Genomic DNA, 24,329 nt, shown 5'->3' with positions numbered 1-24,329 from the left:
ATCTAACTGGACGAACTTCCGGCATGATAAGTTGTGAGAACTCACTTTCAACGTAACCGTAACTAATGATTTGTTAGAGAGTTGGTCTCTAACTATACAGTTCCATGACAAACACCATTGAACCATTAAAAATTTAGAAGAAAATTCTAACAATGAAGTGTGCTTTAAAGTCATATCATTAACATTAATGCATACAGATTACACAAGTAAATTTTTTCCTCGACATAAAGGATTCATACGAGTTTGGTTAGTTCACTTTTCTATATTTCATAACAACATTCATTCCCAGGGGCGGAATCAACTATTGACTTGCTTTTGCTAACTAACCATTGCCTCTGAATTTCTGTAGAGTCTAAATTTCTTAATAATGTAGAACTACAAGGTAACAGTCGATTTACAGGCAAATGGTGACCATCAAAACATGCTGCCATGGGAAAGGTAAGTTATGGCTGCCCACCACTAAGTTGACTCGTTAGTTACAGAACATTTGTCACTGTTAACCTTTCTATAGAACAGAACGTAGGCAGCAGCTGACTTCACGTCTTCTTCATTGATCGGTGATATGTGACTGTCATCAAAATTGTACCACTTGTTTTCATCCAGAAGCTGCACATAAAGTACACAAATTAGAAGAATCATCCACACTCGATTCTTTAAGATGTAAAATAAAAACAGCTTCAGTGTGTCAAGTACTTGACATACAATTAAGCATCTGAGGATGCTGCGTTGAACAGTAGAAAACACCCAAAGGAGTTGTGAAGTCAAATTAAAACCAATCCGTTAATTAATGTGCCAAGACACGATGAACATGGGAGTATAAACATAGAAGGAACGTTGCAAACCTTAATGTGTGCAGTGTAATGCCCACTTCCCATGCTACCATAGTGATTTGTCAAGGAATAGAGTTCATAAATCTGTCTCTGAGTGTTGCTCTTACTTGCAACATAATTTGTCAAATCAAAGTCATGAATGGGAAAATTGACAAATGTGTCTAGCTTATGCTTCACAGATCGACTGTAAGAGAACCTTTTCAAATGAATGACAAGAACTTCAGGAAGCCTCCAAAGATCCAGCTTCTTACGAGCCTGGCGCCTCTCCTTACATTGAGGACAATACCTGTATCAAAACAAATGAAAATGTTGCTTTTCGAATATCTACTCATAATTTGAGAGAGAAGAAACACAATTTAGTCCATAAGTTTGGGGTGTCTTGGCAGACACGATTTCAATCTTGAACAAACATGGAGAAGTTTTTATAAAAATTTGCAGCCGTATGGCTGTTAAACAAATAACTAGTACATTAGAAGTGAAAGGGACATTGTAGTAAAGGAAATGATGAGGTTACCACATGTCCTCTGGGACCAATGGCTCTTCACGTAGAAAAGATTCCAAGCAAGCATACAATGAGAGAGGTTCATTACGAGCTTTCTTGCCTAAATGTCCATATTTACAAACTTCTGGTAGGTTTTCTATTTGGCTGGTATCATAGCTTCCCAGAAGCTTCTGAGACCAGTCAAAAAAAACAAGTATTGACATAGAGGATGAGGACAACTTAACAACCTTATCATCACCCACAGTTAAATCAATGCAAGCATTGTTTTCATCAACAAACTGCAAAGGAAGTTTCAGTAAGGTCACTGGTTTCAAACTGTTGCCATTTCCTTTTCTTAGATCAGCAGTATTAACATCTGCACAAGCTTCTGAAATTCTGGCAGAATGAGATTCATCAAAAGTTGTCATTGATACATTTCTAGAAGTAACAGCACCTAGATTTGTTGTTCTTAACATAGGTGAGAGCATTGTATGAACTAGCAACTGTATATCACTTCTAGTAATTGTATCATCACACGAGATTGGTGAAACAAGAGGTGTTCCATAAGGTTTCCATCCAAGAGCACTCTGGGCATTTCCCGAACCCCTATAACATAGAGATCAAAGAAGCAATATCAAAGAGATGTAAAAGTAATGCTGGATTCTAGGAGAATAATATGCATGAAGAAATTCTTCAATGCAGACTCTATATTGTGTTTCACATACTGTTCTTCCCGCCTGTGAATCAATTGTAGGAATTTTGTGTTCTTCAACACTTTTGAGATCTTGTAGGCAGTAAGGTGATCATCATCTTTTATGGAAGATAATGATATCAATGGATCCTCCAGGAACCGGTAAATCAAATGGCCTCTTATCTAGAACAATGCAACAAAAAAATATTCAGGAAAAAAATCCTTGAAGAAATATGAGATACCACAGAATTTATACTTTGCCAACCTCTGCGAGCAAGAGCTTCTCATTGATTTGCAAGGAACAAGCATTACTTAGTGCTTGAATTAAATCTCGGCAGCGTCCCTGCTTTGGAACAGTAACAGACCACGCTGCTGGCAAAGCACTTCCGTCACAGGTAAAAACAGTTACTGTCATATTACGAGTGGTTGCAGGCTGAAGTGGCAGGGATAGATACATGAAAGGATCAAATGTAACTGAAACTTTACTACATAAAGGACAGACTAGAGTTGACTTGAATTGACCCTGCACAACAAAAGTGCAAGTAATTCTAATGCCATAATATTTTTAAAAATAAACACAAGAGACCAGAATCTATAATAGGTGACAAATGAAAACGCTGGTAAAAAGTTTGTCACAGAAAATTACAGGATACAACGACCAGAAGCAATAATGATCATAAGGAACCATCATTTTCTGGCAACAAATTGTGTTATAAGGATCTGAACATACCAAAAGCAGGGGCATCAACTAGGCATTGACAAACCCCACAAACAGTACAGCCACGAGGTTGAAGAAGTAATTGACCAGTAATACGATTACTTACTTGGCACACATCCACAATGATCGAATCATTTCGAGCAATATGATTTGCCCAATACTCATCAGCAACTTCTTCATCAGGCCGGCCATCAGCATCTTTTGATTTTATATATGGCTTATGTTTGACACGATTCAGATCTTCATGAAGTCCATCTAACAAAAATGCAAGAAGTTCCTGCACAAAAAAGACAGCAATATACTGGTTGACTGATGGTGTTCATCAATACCAGTATAAATTCATTAAAGCTTTACAAAATGCAACGAACCTGTGAATCATGTTGACTGCATCCACTAAACTGTGGTGCAAAGCGAGCAAGCTTTGCTTTAAATGGCCTGGGCGCAACAGGTGCTCGCCCTGGCGCCCACAATTTTCTAAGTAAATCACCAAATGCTAAAGCAAGCTCACCCTGCAAAATATATCAAGATTCACAAAAAAGTGCATGTCAGAAGAAATCAATCAGAACACAAAATAATGCTAGAAACACGGTTCAATACACAGATTAGCACTAGCAGACAAATCCTTGTATTGGTAGGTAAAGTGTAAACACCGTCAACATCACAAAAAGTCCATTTAAATGCACCCAAGATGTCGAGATTTAAGATGCCATGAATTAGTATTCATTATTAAAAAATTAGTTAAAAAATGGATCGTGAGTGAATAACTTACGTATGAGCTTTGTCACAAATGTATAGCAGAATTTGGATTCACTCCTTTAAAACTCAAATATTTATTTAAAAAAAACTAAATGATTTCAACTGAATGCCTTGCATATTTCGAATTAAAGCTTCGAAAATATGAGCATGTGTACTAATTCTTATCATTGCTTCTGAAACTTACAACCATGCCCAGAGGATTCTGTCTGTTGATTTCTTGATGGTAATCTTCACGAAAATATCGCGCGAATTCTGGTGTATGAACAAGACACTGTATTGCACTATTCATAAAACAAGTGTTTCCAAGATTCAACAGTCCAGTGAGACCACAAGAAGACCCCCTTGTACTAACCCCACTTGGTCCATATGCCTTCTCCGTATTTAAATTTTGAGCATGGGACAATTCTGCATTGCCATTTGTTGATGTGTATTTACTTGAAGACACAGCTTCGGAAATTGGTACACTTGAGTGTGAAGGTACAACAGCCACATTTCCATTATCGACAGATCCGTTCTCCCGAATGGAATTCATGCCATCATCAATATTACTATTTACAACCTCCACCAAAATCTGTTTCGGTCATGAGGAAAAAAATCGAACATCAGACTATTGTGCCTATGTTACAGTAAAAGATCACAGGCATCTATCAATCAGGTAAAGTTCTCAGCAAATAAAGAAATGGTAGATAAACATGATCATCAAGTCAACTTTGAATATAATGTTAAATTATTCAAGTTCCTATCATCCGGAAAAAAGAACCAAAAGACAGATAACTAAGTTGAACAAAGGGAACCAAAAAAATTCATTTGTCAAGGCATATAATACATGCAAAGATACAAATTTATTTTTCCTCTCTCAAAGATACAAAGTTATATTATAAGGAAAGGGGGAAAACATTAGCAAATCAAGCTCAAGCACCTCAAGGCAATATAAAAATCCTTAGAATTCATAAAAAAACAAATCAGACACAAAAAGTATTTTACCAAGGCACTCGCTAATTTTAAAAAAAAAAAAAACTACTGGGAAAGCAGAAGAAAAAAAATGCTTATAATTTTTAATTGAGCTAAAGTAGTGCATCAAGAAAGACATTCTCGAAACTTCTACGATTCATCAGGAAGTATAAAGAACTACTACAGTCATATTTCTTTTGATAAATTAACATTGCATTCAGTCAAAATATTCTAAAGATTTGACAATAGTCTATTTTTTGCCTGCGAAAGAAATTTTACATTCATAGAAAGAGAGAAACATACGGAAATCAGGCACAAAGGGCAATATAAAAATCATGTGAACTCACAAAAAGTAAATCAGACACAAAAATGTATTTTACCAAGGTACTTGGTTTTTCCTTTTTTTGTTTAAAAAAAACTACTGGGAAAACAGAAGAAAATAAAGGCCTATAATTTTTAATCGATCTTAACTCATGCATCAAGAAAGACATTCTCGAAACTTCTACAATTCATCAGGAAGTATAAAGAATGTCCACTGTAATATTTCTTTCACCAAAATAACATTGCATTCAGTAAAAATATTCTTAAAATTTGGTAATAGTGAAACTTTGTGTGCAAATACAACAAGAATATGAAGAAAAAAAAGTTGACAACCAATAAATTTGCAAAAATGCCTTCAGAATAAAAACCCAAAACTCCACCCCAGAACCCAAATGCCATGCATGCCTACATCGCCCAACAAGAACAATGAAAATAACTGTAATCCGCTTCAAAGACTGCTTATCGAAAGAACATAATATGTACACATTGTGTCAAAATTTAAAATTGGTAAACATATCAATTAACCAATAATAGGCGATCTGCAAGAAACTTCATGCAGAGTTGAAAACATGAGTTTCATTAAAAAAATATTTGACATCGCTTCTCGAAACACTATGATTTATGCCGAACAAAATTATTGACATGAGCAGACGATCTGAACATAGATTTTTAAATGGGACATTATGATAGTTCAGCTTAAGGTCCAACAAAAAGCACTCTCACATAAACATGATTTTGACAGATATAGCAGTTACATGGAATAGGAGGTGAAACATAAAAACCCACATCCTGATCCATCTGGATATTTGCATCATCGAGCGTCTTTTCCATGTCACTCATCAATGCGTGCTTTCTGAGACTGAAGTAATCCCAAATGTACACCTGAGCAAGGAAATTTATTCGAGTAAATTTATCATCATAAGTTTAAGAAAACAAAGACAATTGAGAACAACGTAACAACATAAAGGGACAATGTCTTACTTGCTTCGAGTTAAGATCAAAAATCTCATAAGCTCTTTGGTGAAGTTTGCCAATTGTTTCCTGCCAGATGAAACTCAGTGCAACAGATACTAAAAAATAGGCAGCCATTAGGGAAGACGAGTACATAAATTGTCTTATTCCCTTTGAGAGCGGGGCATACAACTGCTATACCTTTTTGCTTATTCTTATGACAGAACTGACACCTTTTGGCATCAAATGCAACTGAAGCCGTAGAGGATACACTTCTACAGACAATTCTGTTTGTGAAAGGCCAGTGCTGATAACTTTTCGGGCCAATACAGGACCACCTCCATACCTAAAGTCAGCAAAGGCCAATATTAATCCCTTTTATATTAATCTGTTAATCTCACCATGGTTTACAATTGAACTTAATACAACTCACTCGCATTATAATGACATCAGAGCATACATTTAATTATATTTTGTGGCAAAAAAATCTAGCTGACTTTTACATGCTTATATCCACAACGAAAGAAAACTTAGCTATTTCCACTTCTGGATTATATATTATATACATAATGAGCCCTAATCTTGAAGGGATGTTGCTCTAAAGTTGTGAGGCACAATACCTATAATAGGCCCAGCCCATTTCCATAATATAAAAACCAACCCATTTGAGAAATCAGAGATAGCGAGCGGCTCAATCCAGAAAGAAGCTCATCCCCTGCCTTGCAACCAACGCCTTTTCTCCTCTTGCTGCTTCAGTCACGTAGCGCCGCCCTCAGTCGGAGAAGTAGCCCAGCAGCTAGCAATCTTTTTCCTCCATTCTATTAGACTTTTCCTGCCATGAATCGGAAATTATCGAGCTTGATCGGCATGTTTTCCAGCAACGGTGTGTGTAAGCTTTGATTCGGTTTTAACTTTTAGGTAAGGTTTTGGCTTCGATTATTGGTTGTTCTCGGTGGATTACTTTGTAAAAGTGAAGAATTAAGCTTTTCCCCTATTTTTCCAGCTTGTTTTTCTGACGTGAACAGTGTTTCCGGCGAATTTTCCGGCGAGCCATCTTCGCAAGATCAACGTTGTGCGTTTTAGCCTAGATTATTGAGGTATTAAGCTTGAAATTTCAGATTATAAATGGGTTTTATAGGCTGCCCATAATTCGAATTTTAACCGCTCCGATTTAAATTGTTTTAGTCGGTTGAAATGCATTTTATATTGAAGTATATAGCGAATTTATATTGTAGGTTATATCGTTGGACGAGTTTCATCAGGAAGCCCTTAAGATTTTCTGTGGTATTGTAAATTGTAGTTGAGGTACGCTCAAACCTATATCATTATGACGCTTATATTGGCGTGTAAGAATATTCAGTGAATATTGTTTGCTATTATGTGCCTTGAATGTTTATTCTGATGCATTCATGCATAAATTGTATTGGGATAACATAATGAGCCTTGACTCCTTTGACGGCGATTTATGTTGATTGTGTTGAGATATATTGAGTCATCAGATGGACGAGTAAGTTAGGATTAGCCACACTCCCAGATGACAGCTAGGGACGAGGGACTTAGCTACTCGCATTCCCGATGCTACGTGCATGGACAAGCGGCGATTTGATGCTGCATTCCTGGCACGGGTGGCCACTGTTACTGCTGATGATGCTATTCGTTTGGACTCCATTTGGTATCCGTTATTCCATTGTTACCATTCATGCATCGCATGTCATTGCATTTACTTGGTATTATTACATATATTTTATATAAGTCGTGATTTTACTGGTTTGTCGTACTGGGGTCCGACCCCTTTTCTTTTTATGTTGTGGTTGTTTTTTATGCCATAACAGGTCATTCCAGGGGATTTGACGCGTCTGGTGGAGCGTCAACAAGTGGTACCCAGTAGTCAGCAAGTTTGTGTCAGAGTTCCCAGATATCTATATATTATACTGGTTTGCTACATTTGCAAGGGAAATGCCCTGTGTAGCTGTATTTGATGTATTTATGTTGTTTTGGATTTTATTTGTGGTATGTTGTGTCTAGTCCTTGCCAGTGCGGCTGTAAGATATTTGTTCGGTTGATTGTGAACTTGATGTTATTTTCGAGCGTATATTGTTGTTGTGTTTTGAAATTTTTGGGATGTCCTACTTACGGAGAGTTCATGCCGAAATTTCTGTAGCCCAAATGAATGTTTTAAACTCGTTTTCGCTGTTCACACCATTAAATCATTGTTATTTGGTAATTAAATTTAATTAAGAGCATGGACCCTGACAGTTTGGTATCAGAGCGTAACTGGGATACGCTCAAATTAGAGTCTAGAACACTCTTGTTTAGAATTATTTTCTCTTACTTGTTTCTATGTTTTGAATTAATTGAATTAGCATGACTAGAGCGTATTAGTTTAAGTTTATGCTCTTTTACTAAACCGGTTATTTTGATTCTGCCTGTGGATTAAATCCTTGTGTCTTGTAGATGGCACCTGGTCGTAAGGGCAGAAAAGGAAAGGAAGTTGTTCAGGAATCTGAAACTCCTAATGTTAGAGGAATTAACGAGACTGATTGGGGAAGACGAGGTCGTCGTCTTCATGCTGAAGTGCGAAATGTTAACGTTGAGCATGATATGGATCAGTTGACTAGAGGAATGGGTGAAATGGAACTAGTGATATCCCGATTTCAGAACATGCGTCCTCCTCGATTCTTTGGAAATGAAGATGGTGAGAAAGCTGTAGCATGGTTAAAAAGTATGAAGCGTTTGTTTAATATGTTGGAGTACACTCCTGATTTGCAACTTAAGTTGACTATTTGTTTTTTTTTAATCAAAAACTAAGATTTATTATAATATAAAACGAGTTTACAAATTTAGTGGATGAGCGGTCCACACGACATCAAAATCCAAATTCCACAGTAGATAACCTTTAGCACTTTATCACAAATTTGCTAACAATAAATAAAACTCCAATCTCTAACAAGGTCCGAGACCGTCATATGCTGAAACTGTGGTATAACGATCGTCCAGCTCGCCACTCTAAAGTTGATCTTCTCCCATAAATCTTCCCACGAGTCATCTCTATCCCTGAAAATTCTACTGTTGCGCTCCATCCAGATAGACCAAAAAATGCAATGGACAACTATGTACCAAAACTTTTGAAGTCCCTTCCCCTTTAGGAATCCCGGTTCCATGAGAAACATGTCTTTCGATCCGCTTAGGAAAATCCACTCGAATCCCAATTGATGCATAACTTTGATCCAGATTCTAGTCGTATATGAACAATGCAACAAAATATGATCTTGGTTTTCCTCAATTTCCTTGCATAGAGTACACCAATGGGGTGATAATACAAAGCCACAATCCAAGAGAACACTTTTAACTTTGGTGGTATTGGTACTTGCCAGATGTTAGAATAGTATGGAAAAACATGAAATGAGTTGACTGAGAAGAAAGAGTCGTAAAGAGATGAGACTGAAAAAACACCAGAAAGATCTCCTAACCAAACCCGAACGTCCACTAACCCCACGCACAACCTAACCGAGTCTAAGACACCTAAAAGATCACTGAACTCTCCCAACTCTATGTTGTTTAACCCTCTTCTGAACCTCACATCCCACTGAAAGGTAGATACACCTTGAAAGTCTTCAACATAATAAAAATGATTGATTGGCTTGTTAGTTGACAATGAAAGACGGAAAAGATTAGGAAACACTCTTTGAAGGACAGCACCCCCACCCATCTATCCTCCCAGAAACGGAGGAAATTCCCCCCCTTAAGCACCGTGCCAATCAACTGATGACAAGTCGAGTAAGAACGAGAGATAAACTTCCATGGACTTCTCAAACTGGAGTTCTTCGCCAACCTTACGTCGCTTCCATTTTCTTGAATCCCGTAAATGCTTGGCAAAACTTTTTTCGACATAGATTCTTGTTCCACTGCGCATCTCCACCACCATTTACCTAAAAGGGCCAAATTTCTCAACCGTATATTACCCAAACCAAGACCTACTCTCTCTTTCGGCTTGCACACTTGCTCCCAACTAACAACATGGGAGTGCCTCTCCCCATCAGGTCCATCCCATAAAAAATCCCTAATCAATTTTTCCATAAGTTGTGCCACTCTAGTAGGTACCTTGAAAAGGGACATAAAGTAAGTTGGCATGGCACTTAGCACCGATTTAATCAAAGTCAGCCGACCTCCTCTTGATAGAAATGACTTTTTCCAACTCGCCAATTTTTTTGCCATTTTTGAAACCACGGGTTCCCAGAATTCCATTTTCATCGGATTACCTCCCAAAGGTGCCCCAAGATACTTAATCGGCCATTGCTCTTTCTTGCACCCAATTGTTCTTGCCACCTTATCAACATCCTCATCCAAGTAGTTCAAACCCAAAACTGAGCTTTTTCCGAAGTTAATTTTGAGTCCTGATTTCCTGCAAAACACTTTCAATATTTCCACCGCTTCCATCAAATGGCTTTCAGATTGTACAAGGAATAGCGTATCATCTGCAAACTCAATATGTGAAATTTCGATTTTATCCCTCCCAACCACAAGACCTCTTACAACATTATCCGCCTTGGCCTTGTCTACCAACAGCCCCAATCCATCAATCACTAGATTAAATAGGAAAGGAGATAAAGGGTCTTCTTGTCCGAGTCCTGTTTCCCCTTTAAACTTCCCCCGTGGTCTTACGTTGATAAATATCGAGAACGAGACATTAGAGATGCATCCCTTAATCCACTTCCTCCACTTTTCTCCAAACCTTTTCTTTTTAAGCACAAAATCAACAAATCTCCAGTCTACATTATCATAAGCTTTTTCCAAATAAACTTTTTTTTAGTAGAAACAACTTTTTATTAGATTGAAATTAAGATTTACAAAAGCGGATAAGCAATCCGCAAATTAATTAAAAAGAGTACAAAATAACACCGCCGTTATCACGACCAAACATATTTCCAATCCCTAACGATATCAGAGACACTAAGATGTTTATATTCTGTCAATAACACCGACAAACTTGCAACCCTGAATTTTATTTTTTCTCATACTTCCAAATCAACTTACAATATCCAGCCTTTTTTTCCTTCTATACTCCTCCACAACTTCGTTAGCGATTAGACAACAATCAGTTATCTGTCTTCCTTTTATGAATGCGCATTGATTTTCCGCTATTGTGTTACTCATTACGCCCTTCAATCTGTTTGTCAATACTTTTGCCAAAATTTTGTATAAACTCGTTGTCAGACTGATTGGTCTAAAGTCTTTAATCTTCGTCGCTTCTTGTTTCTTTGGTATAAGGCAGATATAATTTTCATTTGTAGATCCATTGACAATTCCTCCCTCAAAAAATTCAGCGAATACTTTCATAAGATCCGTTTTAACTGTTATCCCAATTCCTCTGATAGAAAACCAATGTAAATCCATCCGTCCCCGGTGCTTTGAATCCATCGCAATCAAGCACTGCCTCTCTGATCTCATCCTCCGAAAAATTCACCTCTAATTGTTCTGCCTCGACTTAATCTATTGGCCTCCACTCCAACCCCTCAATACCCATTTCGTCTCCTTCCGATGCCCTATATAGATGTTTGTAAAAACCAACGATTTTGTTCTCAATCTCTTCTTCTTCTTAAACCACCGACCCATCCTCCAACTTTATCTTATCGATCATTGCTCTATTCCTTCGGCCAGTCAACAATGAGTGGAAAAACTTAGTGTTTTAGTCCCCTTCTTTGAGCCATTTCACTTTAGCTTTTTGACTCTCCGTTTGAAATCTTCGGATGTATAAAGTTTCCAGCTCACATCTTGCCTCTTCGGTGCTCTTGTAAGTTGGCACACCAATTTCCCGCCTCCTCTCTTGCGTACAATTGCGAAATTTTATTTTGCAACTCCGAAATTCTGACATTCACATCACCGAAGACCTCAATGTTCCATTTTTTGACTTATTTTTATTTCTTTGAGTTTACTCATGAACCTATAACCCTCCCACCCCTGCGTGCTACCTGTATTCCACAATGCTGCGACTTCCTCTTTGAATTTGTGGTGCAACAACCAAGCATTCTCGAACCTGAACGGTGAAGGACCCCATCTCAATTTCGCAGTGTCCAACAAAATGGGGTAGTGATCTGATGTAATTCTTGGTAGCACCGTCTGTCTGAACGAAGGGAAGATGTCCTTCCAACCCCCTGATATGAAAAACCTATCTAGTCTGCAACATATTGGATTAGCCCGGAAATTTGACCAAGTAAACTTAGCATTCAGTAGAGGAGGGTCGTGCAGATCCAATTCCTCTATTAGTTATCAAAGCAGTACATACTTGTGGTATATGAATTGTTATTCATTTTTTCGCTCAAGTTTCGAACCACTTTAAAGTCTCGACCTACGCACCACCTTTCTCCACAAATGGAATTCAAACCCACTAATTCATCCCAAAAAAGATCTCTTTGTCTTGGCTTGCATGGGCCGTACACTGCTGTGAACCACCAATTGATGTCATATTGGATTAGCCCGGAAATTTGACCAAGTAAACTTACCCTTTTGACAACAAGTAGACTCCCCCTTATCTTCGATGGTCCTGGGAATATTGGAATTCCCCCACACTGCCACTGTAGGCTTGCCTTTAATCAGTACTTGGGCGTAGGTTTGTTTAGCGTAAGATTCGAACGCCTTAAGATCGAAGGAATCAACAACAATTCTAAGGTTCGAGCATTACCCATTTAAAAGTATAGACATTCTGCTATGAATAAACCCTTCTCTAGTTCCTTTGACCTTTATCTTGGCTGCCCCTAGTTGTCGGAAGGATAACGTATCATTGCTGATCTCCACCAATACCCCGAATCGATCCCCAATAGCTTTGAAGTTGTCTATCGTCCATAAATTCCAAGATAATCCAGAGATCCTGATCCAACTATTACAGCACTTATAAACCGTATCAGTTGAGTTGATATTAGGACTCCATTCCTCAAAAACTAAGGAAACTCCACTATCAAAGAATCCTCGTTTCAAATGAACAAAATAGGAGAATTCCTTCAAACTTGCCGGCCACCATACTGCTTTATTATCTTGGAATGAATAAATTTTGATCCTCCTCTTGACATCCTTGCCTAATACCGTTGCAATCTGTTCCCATGAGACGTTAGCTCTTCCTTTAGTGACAATCGGGGCCTCTTTCCAGTTCCTTTCGATGTCATTCCTTCAACTGTCCTGAGGGATCTTCTTCAAACCTCGGCAGTAATTACCTTCTTCATTCCAAACTGCCTGTTGAGCACGATCAACTCTGATTGGGCCTTTTCTGTGATCACGAGTTGCTTGATCCATCCTCTGAGCATTCCCTACCAATAATTTATTAAAGATATTTGAGATTCTTAACCACCCTTGAGAGTTTAACCCGCTTGGCACAATGATGATCTGTTTCCTCCCCAGCGAATTAAACCTTGAGATCTCTAGGAATCGGCCTCTCCCATTAACAAATCTTTGTATGGTGACTAGCGCATTTCTTCCTCTGTACCGAGAAAAGTCCGAGCATGATTGGGAATTAAGTATGAAGTTCATGATTTTAGAGTTGAACCAACCAGCCTCCTCCCGATCTAAATCCAATAAATAGCTTGCATTCCTTGTTCTTTCCAAGCACCGAATTGAAAAGCCTGCGTTCACCATCCTAAATGAGAACACTTAAAACTCAATCTTGATTGTTTCCTCTCTATTCAGTTGCTTGAGTCTGCTTGCCATTAGTTCTCTGGTCCTGACTTGCAAACGTGGAGATACTATAATGGAGAATGAATGTCGACAACCAGTGAAAGATACCGGGTCCGAAGAGCTCGTGAATCCCAGCCTACATCTCTCGATTAGCGCAACATTTAGAGAACGACGATGGAGATTTGAAATTTGAAAAGGGCCTGCCGACGCCGGTAACGGTAGAAATGTAGTCGATAAAACTCAGACGGTTAAGAATCTGGCTGGTCGGAAGAAGAACCTGAGTGGAATAGGGCTCAAGGAGGGAGAGAGCATTTTTGAAAAATCCTCTCTCTAGGGTTTTTTGGTTTTTTTGATTCTTAGTTGGCTATTTGTCAACTAAAAGACCGAGCTCAGTTATGGTGGGAGACTACTAAGGAAGCTCTGAAAGAATCAAGTGAAAGAGTTACTTGGGAGGTATTTTGCGCTCAGTTTGCTCGAGAGTATTCACCGCTTTCGCATTATTTGGCCAAGGAAGCTGAATTAAATAGATTGACTCAAGATAATATGACTGTAGTGTAGTATGCCTCTCAATTTTCAGCGCTTCTTGCCTATGTTCCTCATATTGCTAGCAGTGATCGGAACAAGCTATCTCATTTTATGCAAGGATTGAATCGAACCGTTTGTACTTTAGTAGTAGCTGGAACGCCTGTTAATTATGCCGATGCTATAAAGAAAGCCAAGAATGTGGAGGCAAGTCTACTTTTGGCAGAACCACAGTCAGTTCAACCATGTTTTCCTCGGAGTTTCGGAGGTAATGTGCCGATGCCAGTGGGTGCACCACTATACCAACATTTACTGCCGTATCAGCCTTCGCAGTCTTATCAACAATCAAAGCAACAAAACTTTAAGGCCAAAGGAAAACAGTTCAAGAAACAGACTCGTGGTAGTTCTTCTAGTTCCAGCAGTCAGCGTGGAGGTTCAGTTGGGTCACCAGGTGGAGTATTTTGTGATCGTTGTGGTGGTAAGCATATCAGTACTCAGTGTACGGAAGTTCATGGATCTTGTAATATCTGTGGTCAAGTTGGACATTATGTTAAAGTATGTCCGAATGCAATAAGACAACAATTTCAGTAACCTCAGTTTGGCCAGGGTTTTAGAGGAGAAGCAACTAGACCTTTTGTTCCGACTCAATCTTTTCAGCAGTCTAGCTATCCTCAGCCTAGAGGTTCTGTTCAGCAACGTTTTCCAGGGCCACATCAGGCTCGAGTTCATGCTTTAACCCAGGACCAAGTTCAAGATACACCAGGAGGAGTTATTGCAGGTATCTGCCTTAATTTAATCATCATGCCCGTAAACTGATAGACACAGGAGCATCTCATTCATTTGTATCTCTTGTATTTGTTGATGAGCATGAGATTGCTACTACTCCGTTGATAGACATTGTGTCAGTCTCTACTCCTGCCGGTGTATGCTTGATGTCTCGTGAGATAATTTTGAATTGTGCGATTAGATTCGATGATAATATCATGATAACTAATCTGATCAAGCTAGATAAGTCTGACTTCGACTGTATTTTGGGAAAGGATACTCTGTCAAATTATCGAGCTACCGTGAATTGTTTCCATGGAGTTTTCAGATTCAGACCGTATTTTGGGAATAAATGGAATTTTTATGGTAGTGATTCACAATCACGTATTCCATTAATGTCAGCAATGGAAATGTTTAGAATCTTGTCAACAAGAAATGAAGTATTCATGATCTATGCAGTTGATGCGACACAGGGAAAAAGATTTGAAGTTTCATATATTCCTGTTGTCAAGGAATTCCCTGATGTATTTCCCGATGAGATTCCTTGATTTCCACCCCAGGGGGAAATAGATTTTAGCATTGAGTTGGTGTCCGGGACAAATCATATTTCTAGAGCACCATATCATTTGGCTCCAGCGGAATTGAAAGAACTCAAAGAGCAATTACAGGACTTACTGGAAAAAGGCTATATTAGACCAAGTATGTCACCTTGGGGAGATCCGGTATTGTTCGTAAAGAAGAAAGATGGAACGATGAGAATATGCATTGATTACAGGCAGTTGAACAAAGCTACTGTGAAGAATAAATATCCTCTGCCGCGTATCGATGACTTGTTTGATCAGTTGCAGGGTACATCAGTGTATTCAAAGATCGATCTTCGTTCTGGATATCATCAGCTTAGAGTTCGAGAGGAAGATGTTCTGATGACAGCATTTCGAACACGTTATGGACATTATGAATTTCTAGTTATGCTTTTTGGATTGACTAATGCTCCTGCGGTTTTTATGGATGATTAATCGTATTTTTCGAGAATTTATACACAGATTTGTTATTGTCTTCATAGATGACATTCTGATTTATTCAAAAACAAAGAAGGAGCATCGAGAACATTTAAGGTTAGTCTTCCAGACACTCAGAGCAACGCAATTGTATGCAAAATTTTCTAAATATGAATTCTGGCTGGACAGAGTAGTATTTCTGGGTCATGTTATATCATCTCAAGGAGTATCAGTGGATCCTAGTAAAGTGGAAGTTGTTATTAATTGGCCAACACCGACGAATATTTCCGATATTCGCAGTTTCCTAGGTTTGGCAGGATATTATAGGCGTTTTATTGAAGAATTTTCTCTTATAGCAAGGCCTATGACCCAATTAACGCAAAAAGATCGACGGTTTGTGTGGACTGATGAATGTGAGTCAAGTTTTCAGACTTTGAAGGAAAAGTTGACAACAGCTCCAGTGCTAGCTTTGCCATCAGGCTCAGGTGGATATGTTGTTTGTTCAGATGCATCTCTAAATGGACTTGGTTGTGTTCTAATGCAAAATAGGCGAGTGATTGCATATGCTTCTCGTCATTTGAAGCCGCATGAGACCCGATATCCAGTTCATGACTTAGAGTTGGCTACCATTGTGTTTGCATTGAAGATATAGCGTCATTATCTATACGGTGAGCAGTTTGTGATTTATTTGGATTACAAGAGTCTTAAATATCTTGTCTCAGCCTGACTTGAACATGAGACAGCGTCGATGGATGGAGTTGCTTAAAGACTTTGATTTCGACATTCAGTATCAACCAGGTCGAATGAATCTTGTTGCAGATGCTCTCAGCAGGAAAGTTCAGAATGATATGCTGACATCTTTGACTATCTCTAAAGTTCAAGAACACTTGGGAACTTCAGGATGGACTTATTATATCAGTGGAGATTACTTTATAGTATCATCTATTCAAGTTGAGCCACAGATTTTATCCAGCATCAAAGCAGCACAAAAGACCGATCCGCTCATTCATAGATTAAAGGAATTGTCTCGAACAGGTCAGACAGAAAAGTTTAGTGTTGCCTCATATGGTAGTCTGCGCTTTAAATGTAGACTTGTGGTTCCTAATTTGATAGATTTGAAAGAAGCTATACTGCGGGAAGCACATTGTAGTCGACACAGTATTCATCCATAAATTCGAAAGATGTATCATACCTTGAGAGCTCATTATTGGTGGGAAGCTATGAATAAAGATATTTCTCATTTTGTGGCTAAATGTTTAACGTGTCAACAAGTTAAAGCCGAGATAATGAGACCCGGTGGAACATTACATAGTCTTGAAGTGCCGCAGTCGAACTGGGAGCACATTGCTATGGATTTTGTGACACATCTACCTCGTTCAAATCTTGGTTGTGATGCGATTTGGGTGATTGTCGATAGATTGTCTAAATCAGCTCATTTTATTCCTTATGATCGTACTTGTACTTATATGAAAATGGTGAAACTGTACATTGAGCATATAGTAAGATTGCATGGTGTGCCAGTAACCATAGTACCCGATCGTGATCCAATGTTTGCGTCGAAGTTTTGGTGAAGTTTGCAATCAGCTTTAGGTTCAAAGTTGGCTATGAACACTACTTATCACCCACAGACAGATGGTCAATCAGAAAGAACCATTCAAACGCTTGAAGACGGGTTACGAGCAGTAGTGATGGATTTCAAAGGTGGTTGGCAAGAATCATTGTCTTTGGTTGAATTATCTTACAATAATAGTTTCCAGGCTACAATCGGTATGGCACCATTTGAAGCTTTGTATGGAAGAAAGTACAGATCGCCGATATGTTGGGAAGATGTAGGAGAAAGACAGATGTCAAAACCCGAATTTATTCAAGAAATGAAAGATAAAGTTGAATTGATCAGGAAAAGGATAAAAGCAGCCCAGGATCGTCAAGCCAGTTATGCTAATAAAAGGCGTAGACCTTTAGAGTTCCAAGTGGGCGATTATGTTTTCTTGAAAGTATCACCATTCCGGGGTACTATGAGATTTGGACATAAAAGGAAATTAGCTCCGCGTTATATTGGTCCGTATGTGATTGTTGAGAGAATTGGCACGTTAGCTTATCTTTTAGATTTGCCGCCGAGTTGCCTTTGATACATAATGTGTTTCATGTCTCTATGTTGCGGAAGTATGAGCCAGATCCGTCTCACATCTTGAATATCGAGGATGTAGAGTTGGACAGTTTTCTTAGCTATGTTGAACATCCAGTGCAAATTTTGGACCACAAGGAAAAACAACTCAGGAGCAAGACGATTCCATTGGTTTTGGTACAATGGAGTAGACATGGAAGATAGAAATCTACATGGGAATTAGAGGCAAAGATGCGACATGAATGGCCTCATTTGTTTGAGAATGTAATGAATTACGAGATGTATTCTGAATTTCCTATGTATTATCAGTCGTAATATTGTGGATATCAATGTTGTATTTGTTAGATTTCGAGGACGAAATCTTTTATTAGTGAGGGAGAATGTGAGGCCCAATAACTATAATAGTCCCAGCCCATTTCCCATACTTCCAAATCAACTTACAATATCCAGCCTTTTTTTCCTTCTATACTCCTCCACAACTTCGTTAGCGATTAGACAACAATCAGTTATCTGTCTTCCTTTTATGAATGCGCATTGATTTTCCGCTATTGTGTTACTCATTACGCCCTTCAAGCTGTTTGTCAATACTTTTGCCAAAATTTTGTATAAACTCGTTGTCAGACTGATTGGTCTAAAGTCTTTAATCTTCGTCGCTTGTTGTTTCTTTGGTATAAGGCAGATATAATTTTCATTTGTAGATCCATTGACAATTCCTCCCTCAAAAAATTCAGCGAATACTTTCATAAGATCCGTTTTAACTGTTATCCCAATTCCTCTAATAGAAAGCCAATGTAAATCCATAGAAGGAAAAAAAGACTGCATTCCTGGCACGGGTGGCCACTGTTACTGTTGATGATGCTATTCGTTTGGACTCCATTTGGTATCCGTTGTCCCATTGTTACCATTCATGCATAGCATGTCATTGCATTTACTTGGTATTATTACATGTCTTTTATATACGTCGTGATTTTACTGGTTTGTCGTACTGGGATCCGACCCCTGTTTTCTTTTTATGTTGTGGTTGTTTTTGACGTCATAGCAGGTCATTCAGGGGATTTGACGCGTCTGGTGGAGCGTCAACAAGTGTACCCAGTAGTCCGTTGGTTTGTGTCAGAGTTCCCAGATATCTATATATTATACTGGTTTGATACATTTGCCAGGGAAATGCCCTGTGTAGCTGTATATGATGTATTTATGTTGTTTTGGCTTTTATTTGTGGTATGTTGTGTCTAGTCCTTGCCAGTCCGGCTGTAGGATATTTATTTGGTTGATTGTGACCTTGATGTTATTTTCGAGCGTATACTATTGTTGTTGTGTTTTGAATTTTTTGGATGTCCTACTTACGGGAGGTCATGTCGAAATTTCTGTAGGCCCAAATGAATGTTTTAAACTCGTTTTCGTTGTTTACACAACTAAATCATTGTTGTTTGGTAATTAAATATTAATTAAGAGCACGGGCCCTGACAAAAGTAGTATACAATTAAATTTATTTATAATGCTCTTCAATTCAACAGCTCGAGAGAAACCATAAATCACTTGAAATCGGAGCAGTTTAATTTCAGTTTACCAGTAAAACAGTAGCAGACTTTGTATACATAAGTCTCTTAAAAATATTACATATGGATCTGGCCAGTTTTACATAGCCTGTAACAATAATGAATCGGGCATAAAGAATTACCCAAAGAAGAAAAAGGCAAACAGCATCTTTTCAGATCAAGTCTCTCCAATCAATTGGTCACACTTAAGAAGAAGCCAAAGAAACTCAATAAGTTATCAGTGAATAAGTTCTCTTTTACCATTTTACCCTTCTCTCTTTCTTGCTCTCTTCGACTTCTATTCAAAGAGGAACTGAGAAAATCAAGACCATTGCATAGGTCAAGATACCGAAATTTAAAATTGAGCAAACCAACCTAGAATCTTAAAATGTTAACATATTCAGAGAATCCTTATCAAATAACATGACCGGATAAATAGCTTTTCGGAGAAATAATTCCTTTCTAATTATCAGTCATGTTGAATCATAAACTGGACATACTAAACTTAGGACAAACAAAATTGAACATTAAAACTTGAAATGATTAACGCTCCAAGTTCATGTAGTTTCTCAACACACTTTTTCCAACAATATGCAGCAAAAAGAAATTAATGTTCACAGTCTAATGATAATTTGAACCTATATAAGCCTGTAGACCGGCACTTCATACTGCCCAATCATGTCACACTTTTACTAAGAATAGAACCCAAGTGTTGCTTGTCTTTTAAGACAAGAAGCATCGAAGCTAAGAAAAATGAGAGACGACGAGAAATGGGACAAGTGAGAAACCACAAACGAGATACATTGCCATGCAAAATGAACTGATTGCTAAAAATGACTCAAACAACTGATATTTTTTCAAGAAAAAGAGAAAAATTGCAAACAGTTTTATGCGGTCTTTGGGTGCAATGATCTTTCTTCTTTTTGCTTCTTTTCTTTAGAACACATTTTTTACTTTGAATCTTATTGAGTGAGAAAACTAAAATAGTTTAAGTGATAGACTACAGGCAACACTGCAATTATGATGATTTAAAGTTGGTGAGACTCTGGTATCAGGGTTCTACACCCTTCTTTCCATACTCAAAACCATCATGACCATGACGGCAATTGAATAGTTAAAGATATTGGGAAAATTGGCATTTTTATAATTTTTCAAATAAGTCAATAGACCTTCAAGGAGGAATTCAGTGTACTTGCACAAAAGGAAATCCAGCTTTGAGATAGAAACTTATAGAGAGCTACAAATAGTGAACATTATGGGAACAGATGGACAAGTACCTTAAAGGAACAACATTTAGTTCATTGCTAATTGGAAAAATTGAGAAACACAGGTTTGGAAGTCAATTGCAAACCACAAGTTTGGATTGGGACAATATCTTATCCTTTGAATGTATGCTTTTATCATTCCGAAAGAAATTTGTTTCTTGGTAGAACCATAACAAATACTGTCAACAACCCACATTTTCAGAAATTGAAGTTGGTGGTCATGGGTTTATTCCACCAAACTTTAGTGTTTACACACATATAACCACAAGGAAACCTTTCAAGAGGCCTTATGATAAAGACATTTGTCTAGAACACCAAAATAGGGCCAATTTATACTGAGAAAAAGATTTACTTTAGATAAGTATCTGTTTTCTCGCATTCGCATAAATATTCAGGTAATTGTTTCAAATAAATAAACAAAATATCATAGACGTGTGTGAACATATGTATGTATAACATGTTATGGAATGTCAGAATAAGTTAAAGTAATGATTACTCACCACATAGAAAATTGATTCCAAACTTCTTGGGGAAGCAATATATAGTCGGTACCTTCAACTAAGGTATCATGAAGTTCAATGTCCATATCAGAATCCTTAGACACAGTTTCATCTACTAAGTCCGAATTGTTAATGCAAGATGGCCTCTTTAATGCACTCGAGCCAACTGACTCATGATTCTCAGAAGAAGATCCATCATTGACAATACTTGACTGGTTTTGGTTCACATATTCAAGCCAACCATGCCACCATCTACCAGTTTCCAAAATTAAACAAGTCAAAGAAACATATTATTTTACCCAAAAGAAATGAATGTCTGATCGGACTAAACCTAATGAATGGAAATAACAAAATGGAACTTGTGAATTTTTTTGATACCAAAATAGGAAAACACACAAGGGGCAAATAATTCCAAAGATCGAAAAAGATGCAGCGAGGTAAAAAAAGGATTTTTCAGGTCATTCAGTTGAGTTTCTGCTACCTCAATATAATATAATAAAAAGGGAAACTCTGCTAGGTGCTTCAACGTTTTTAATAAGACCATAAACTAGTTTGATAGAAGCGGCCTCCCTGACTGATTTGACCAGGAAAAAACTCATTCACACACTTTGTTAACAAGCCTTTAAAAGGAAACTGTAGCAAACTTGTGGATATCCATCAAGCCCATTCAGTGACATTTAATGGTTTGATACAAGAGTCGAGACAATAATTTTGATTGATTTCCCTTTCTGATAGTTGTCCACATCTAACCCAGACATTCTAAATGCATTCAACGTGATTATTATTACTGCAAAGTTTAGGGAAATGCATATCACAATCATGATTCGCTGTCGCAGGCATGAAACGGCCGGAACGGAGACAGTCACTGAAGCATCAAAGTTCCTTGGCTGAAATGGTGAATGACCTTAACACTGTTTTCTGAAGGATTATCACCGACTTCTCGGCCGTTGCAGAATAGAACAGCCATCGTTGCTGTTCCAGAACAGTTTTTGAATTTTTTTTTCAAAATTTTCAATTTTTTTATTATAATTTTTTCCCATTAAATATTGTTCAAAATTTATAGGTCTTTGGTTGTTATTTAAAAAAAACTGTGACAGTTATTGTGACCGTTCCGAGAATGCACGCGGAACCATGGATACGATCTATTTAGTTGATGACAGTTGACGACTACCACTACAGTTTCGGGCGAACTTTGCATTCAATCCATTTAGTTGATGAGTTTGGAGTCCCATTGAAATTGATTTTAGATGTTCCTATATTAAGTAACTTAGCATATCCGACTTCTAAATCCACAATGTGTAGATAGAAGCAAAGTAAAAATCATCTCCATCCTTTCAGTTTGCGGATATTTGTAAAGCCAACCGTAATAGAAGTTCAAAACCACTAAAATGAACTCCGTATTGAAAGGCAAACATCAGCTAAGCACACTGATGAAGTGGAAAACCGTAAGGTCAGCCTAAGTACATCTTTTAACATTCAGTGTCGCCGTAATTAACCACATTTACCCAAAAATTGACAATAAAAACGACATCAATTAAAAATGCCGACAAGCAAATAACTTACACCATTAAGCACTCTTAAACCCAAAGCATTTTTTTCTGAGAAGAACCGAAGTTAAAAGGTTAAAACGCATATTCAAAGACATTATAGACTAGTAACGAAAAATAATCAATGAAAAAAACAAAATGAAAACAAATAGCTAGGTTTTTTGAATATATCTCATACACTAAATAGTTTCAGAGTAATACCTTTGAGTGATCAAATAAAAATTATCGCCGGATTTTGTTTGTGCTTCGGCGGCAACAGTTATATCTCTAATGCTTTGTTTCTCTCCCTCGGGCGTCAGCTTCTCCGCCACCTCCGCCATTTCTCAACCTTTTTCTCTACGCAGAGAAATTGAACAAAAGTTTCCACCAAAACTCCTTTTTCTCGTGAAGAAGGTGCACTGAAATTAAACTTTACAAGGAGAGCGAGTATTTTTAGCGATGAATCAAATCCCGGAGCGTACCCAGTGTGGAGGAGTGAAGTCAGTTTTCTCTTCCAATGGTGAGGAAAGGGTTTTGGTTTATTTCCCTTCTTTTCTTCTTCGTGTTTAAATGCTTTGGCTTTATAAAAACAAAATAAAAAATAATATAAAATTGTAAACTTTTCTAAAAAAATTCATTATTTATTTCAATTTTATGCATATCAGCACTATTGTTTAGAACTAGTATGTTGTGGTGATTTATTGCTTGGGCTTGCCTATAATTTGGATTCATTTATCAGAGAAAATGTGAAGAAGGGAGAGGTTCACCGTTTTGTTTTGATTCAACTAGATATAGTGAATATTGGCACTGATATAAATACAGTGGTTGATGTTATTTATAATTTATCTTCTTCAATGTTTTTTGTAGTTTAAACATGTGCACACATTCTCCAGACCTTATATAGAACATTGACATGAAATTTCAACATTTAGTGTAATCAAGTGACGTATTTTCTTGATACATAGACTTTTTACTGGTCGAATTGTGTATTTGAGGACTTAGGCCCTTTAAATTTAGGTACTTCTGTAAAAACTATTTTAACATGATGTTAATGTTGTTTTACTTTAAAAAATATATAGTAATTAAAGTTGATTTTTTTATTTATCCAAATTTGTTTCTTTACCGGATAAAAATTGAGAAAAACTGTACTACAATTTTGTACGGATGTCGGATAAAGATGGCTGGACAAAAATTATAACGGCCCGAAAATTCGTGTTTGAATATTTGCGGAAAAATTAAAAAATTTCTTTGTAAAGTAAGTAAAATGCCTCATTCATAAAATAGATCGTTAAATAAAGTTTAAATGTTAAAAATAGCAGCGGAAGAAATTATTTGTTTGCAAAAGAACAATTTAAGAATAATCCAACAACGGATAAATTGTTTGAGCATAAAAATGGTAAATGCTAAAATGAGGTCCTCGGGTTCCACTACTGCCGACCCAAGCTAGCTCACTGGTCCCCGCCCTCGGCCCCGGCATCATCAGTACCTTCAACAATCAAGTCTAGTGAGTCTAAACTCAACATGCATATATCGTAAATAACGAGTAAATATAGTAAAAATTTCATAGGAGTAAAAATATCATGTTATGAGGCACAATGTGAAAATAACATATCATGAGCAATTATAATACGTGCATAACTGAACTGAAAGTCATAGTGAAAATGTTTGCTCCTTGGAGCCCTGTACTGAAATAGCCTGTAATAAATTTTCTGTTGAGATCATGGTCTACGCA

The 24,329-nt window shown here is 37.5% G+C and overlaps 1 protein-coding gene across 5 annotated transcripts; it reads right to left on the bottom strand.

Moving 5' to 3' along the window:
* Window positions 1-160: 160 nt before the first annotated feature.
* On the bottom strand, window positions 161-23,152 carry LOC140839350 (ubiquitin carboxyl-terminal hydrolase 5-like). Of its 5 annotated transcripts, none has more exons than XM_073205991.1 (13): window positions 22,820-23,152; window positions 21,072-21,323; window positions 5,901-6,045; window positions 5,730-5,789; window positions 5,535-5,630; window positions 3,661-4,047; window positions 3,089-3,229; window positions 2,827-2,997; window positions 2,268-2,525; window positions 2,037-2,185; window positions 1,345-1,917; window positions 843-1,116; window positions 161-606 (listed from the first exon to the last, which is right to left on the bottom strand). In XM_073205991.1, the coding sequence occupies exons 1-13, from the start codon at window positions 22,936-22,938 to the stop codon at window positions 460-462; spliced, it is 2,772 nt and encodes a 923-aa protein (XP_073062092.1). In that variant the 5' UTR covers window positions 22,939-23,152; the 3' UTR covers window positions 161-459. The 5 variants fall into 5 exon arrangements, with proteins under 5 accessions (XP_073062092.1, XP_073062093.1, XP_073062095.1 ...); XM_073205992.1 differs by having other exon boundaries at window positions 1,345-1,896; XM_073205994.1 differs by lacking the exon at window positions 22,820-23,152 and adding an exon at window positions 19,450-19,619 and having other exon boundaries at window positions 21,072-21,198.
* Window positions 23,153-24,329: the final 1,177 nt, after the last annotated feature.

This window comes from Primulina eburnea, chromosome 8 (genome assembly GCF_022965805.1).
Source record: "Primulina eburnea isolate SZY01 chromosome 8, ASM2296580v1, whole genome shotgun sequence".
Lineage (NCBI taxonomy): Eukaryota > Viridiplantae > Streptophyta > Magnoliopsida > Lamiales > Gesneriaceae > Primulina > Primulina eburnea.
Note: the sequence above shows the minus strand (reverse complement) of the source record. Positions and strands in the feature narration are given on the sequence as shown.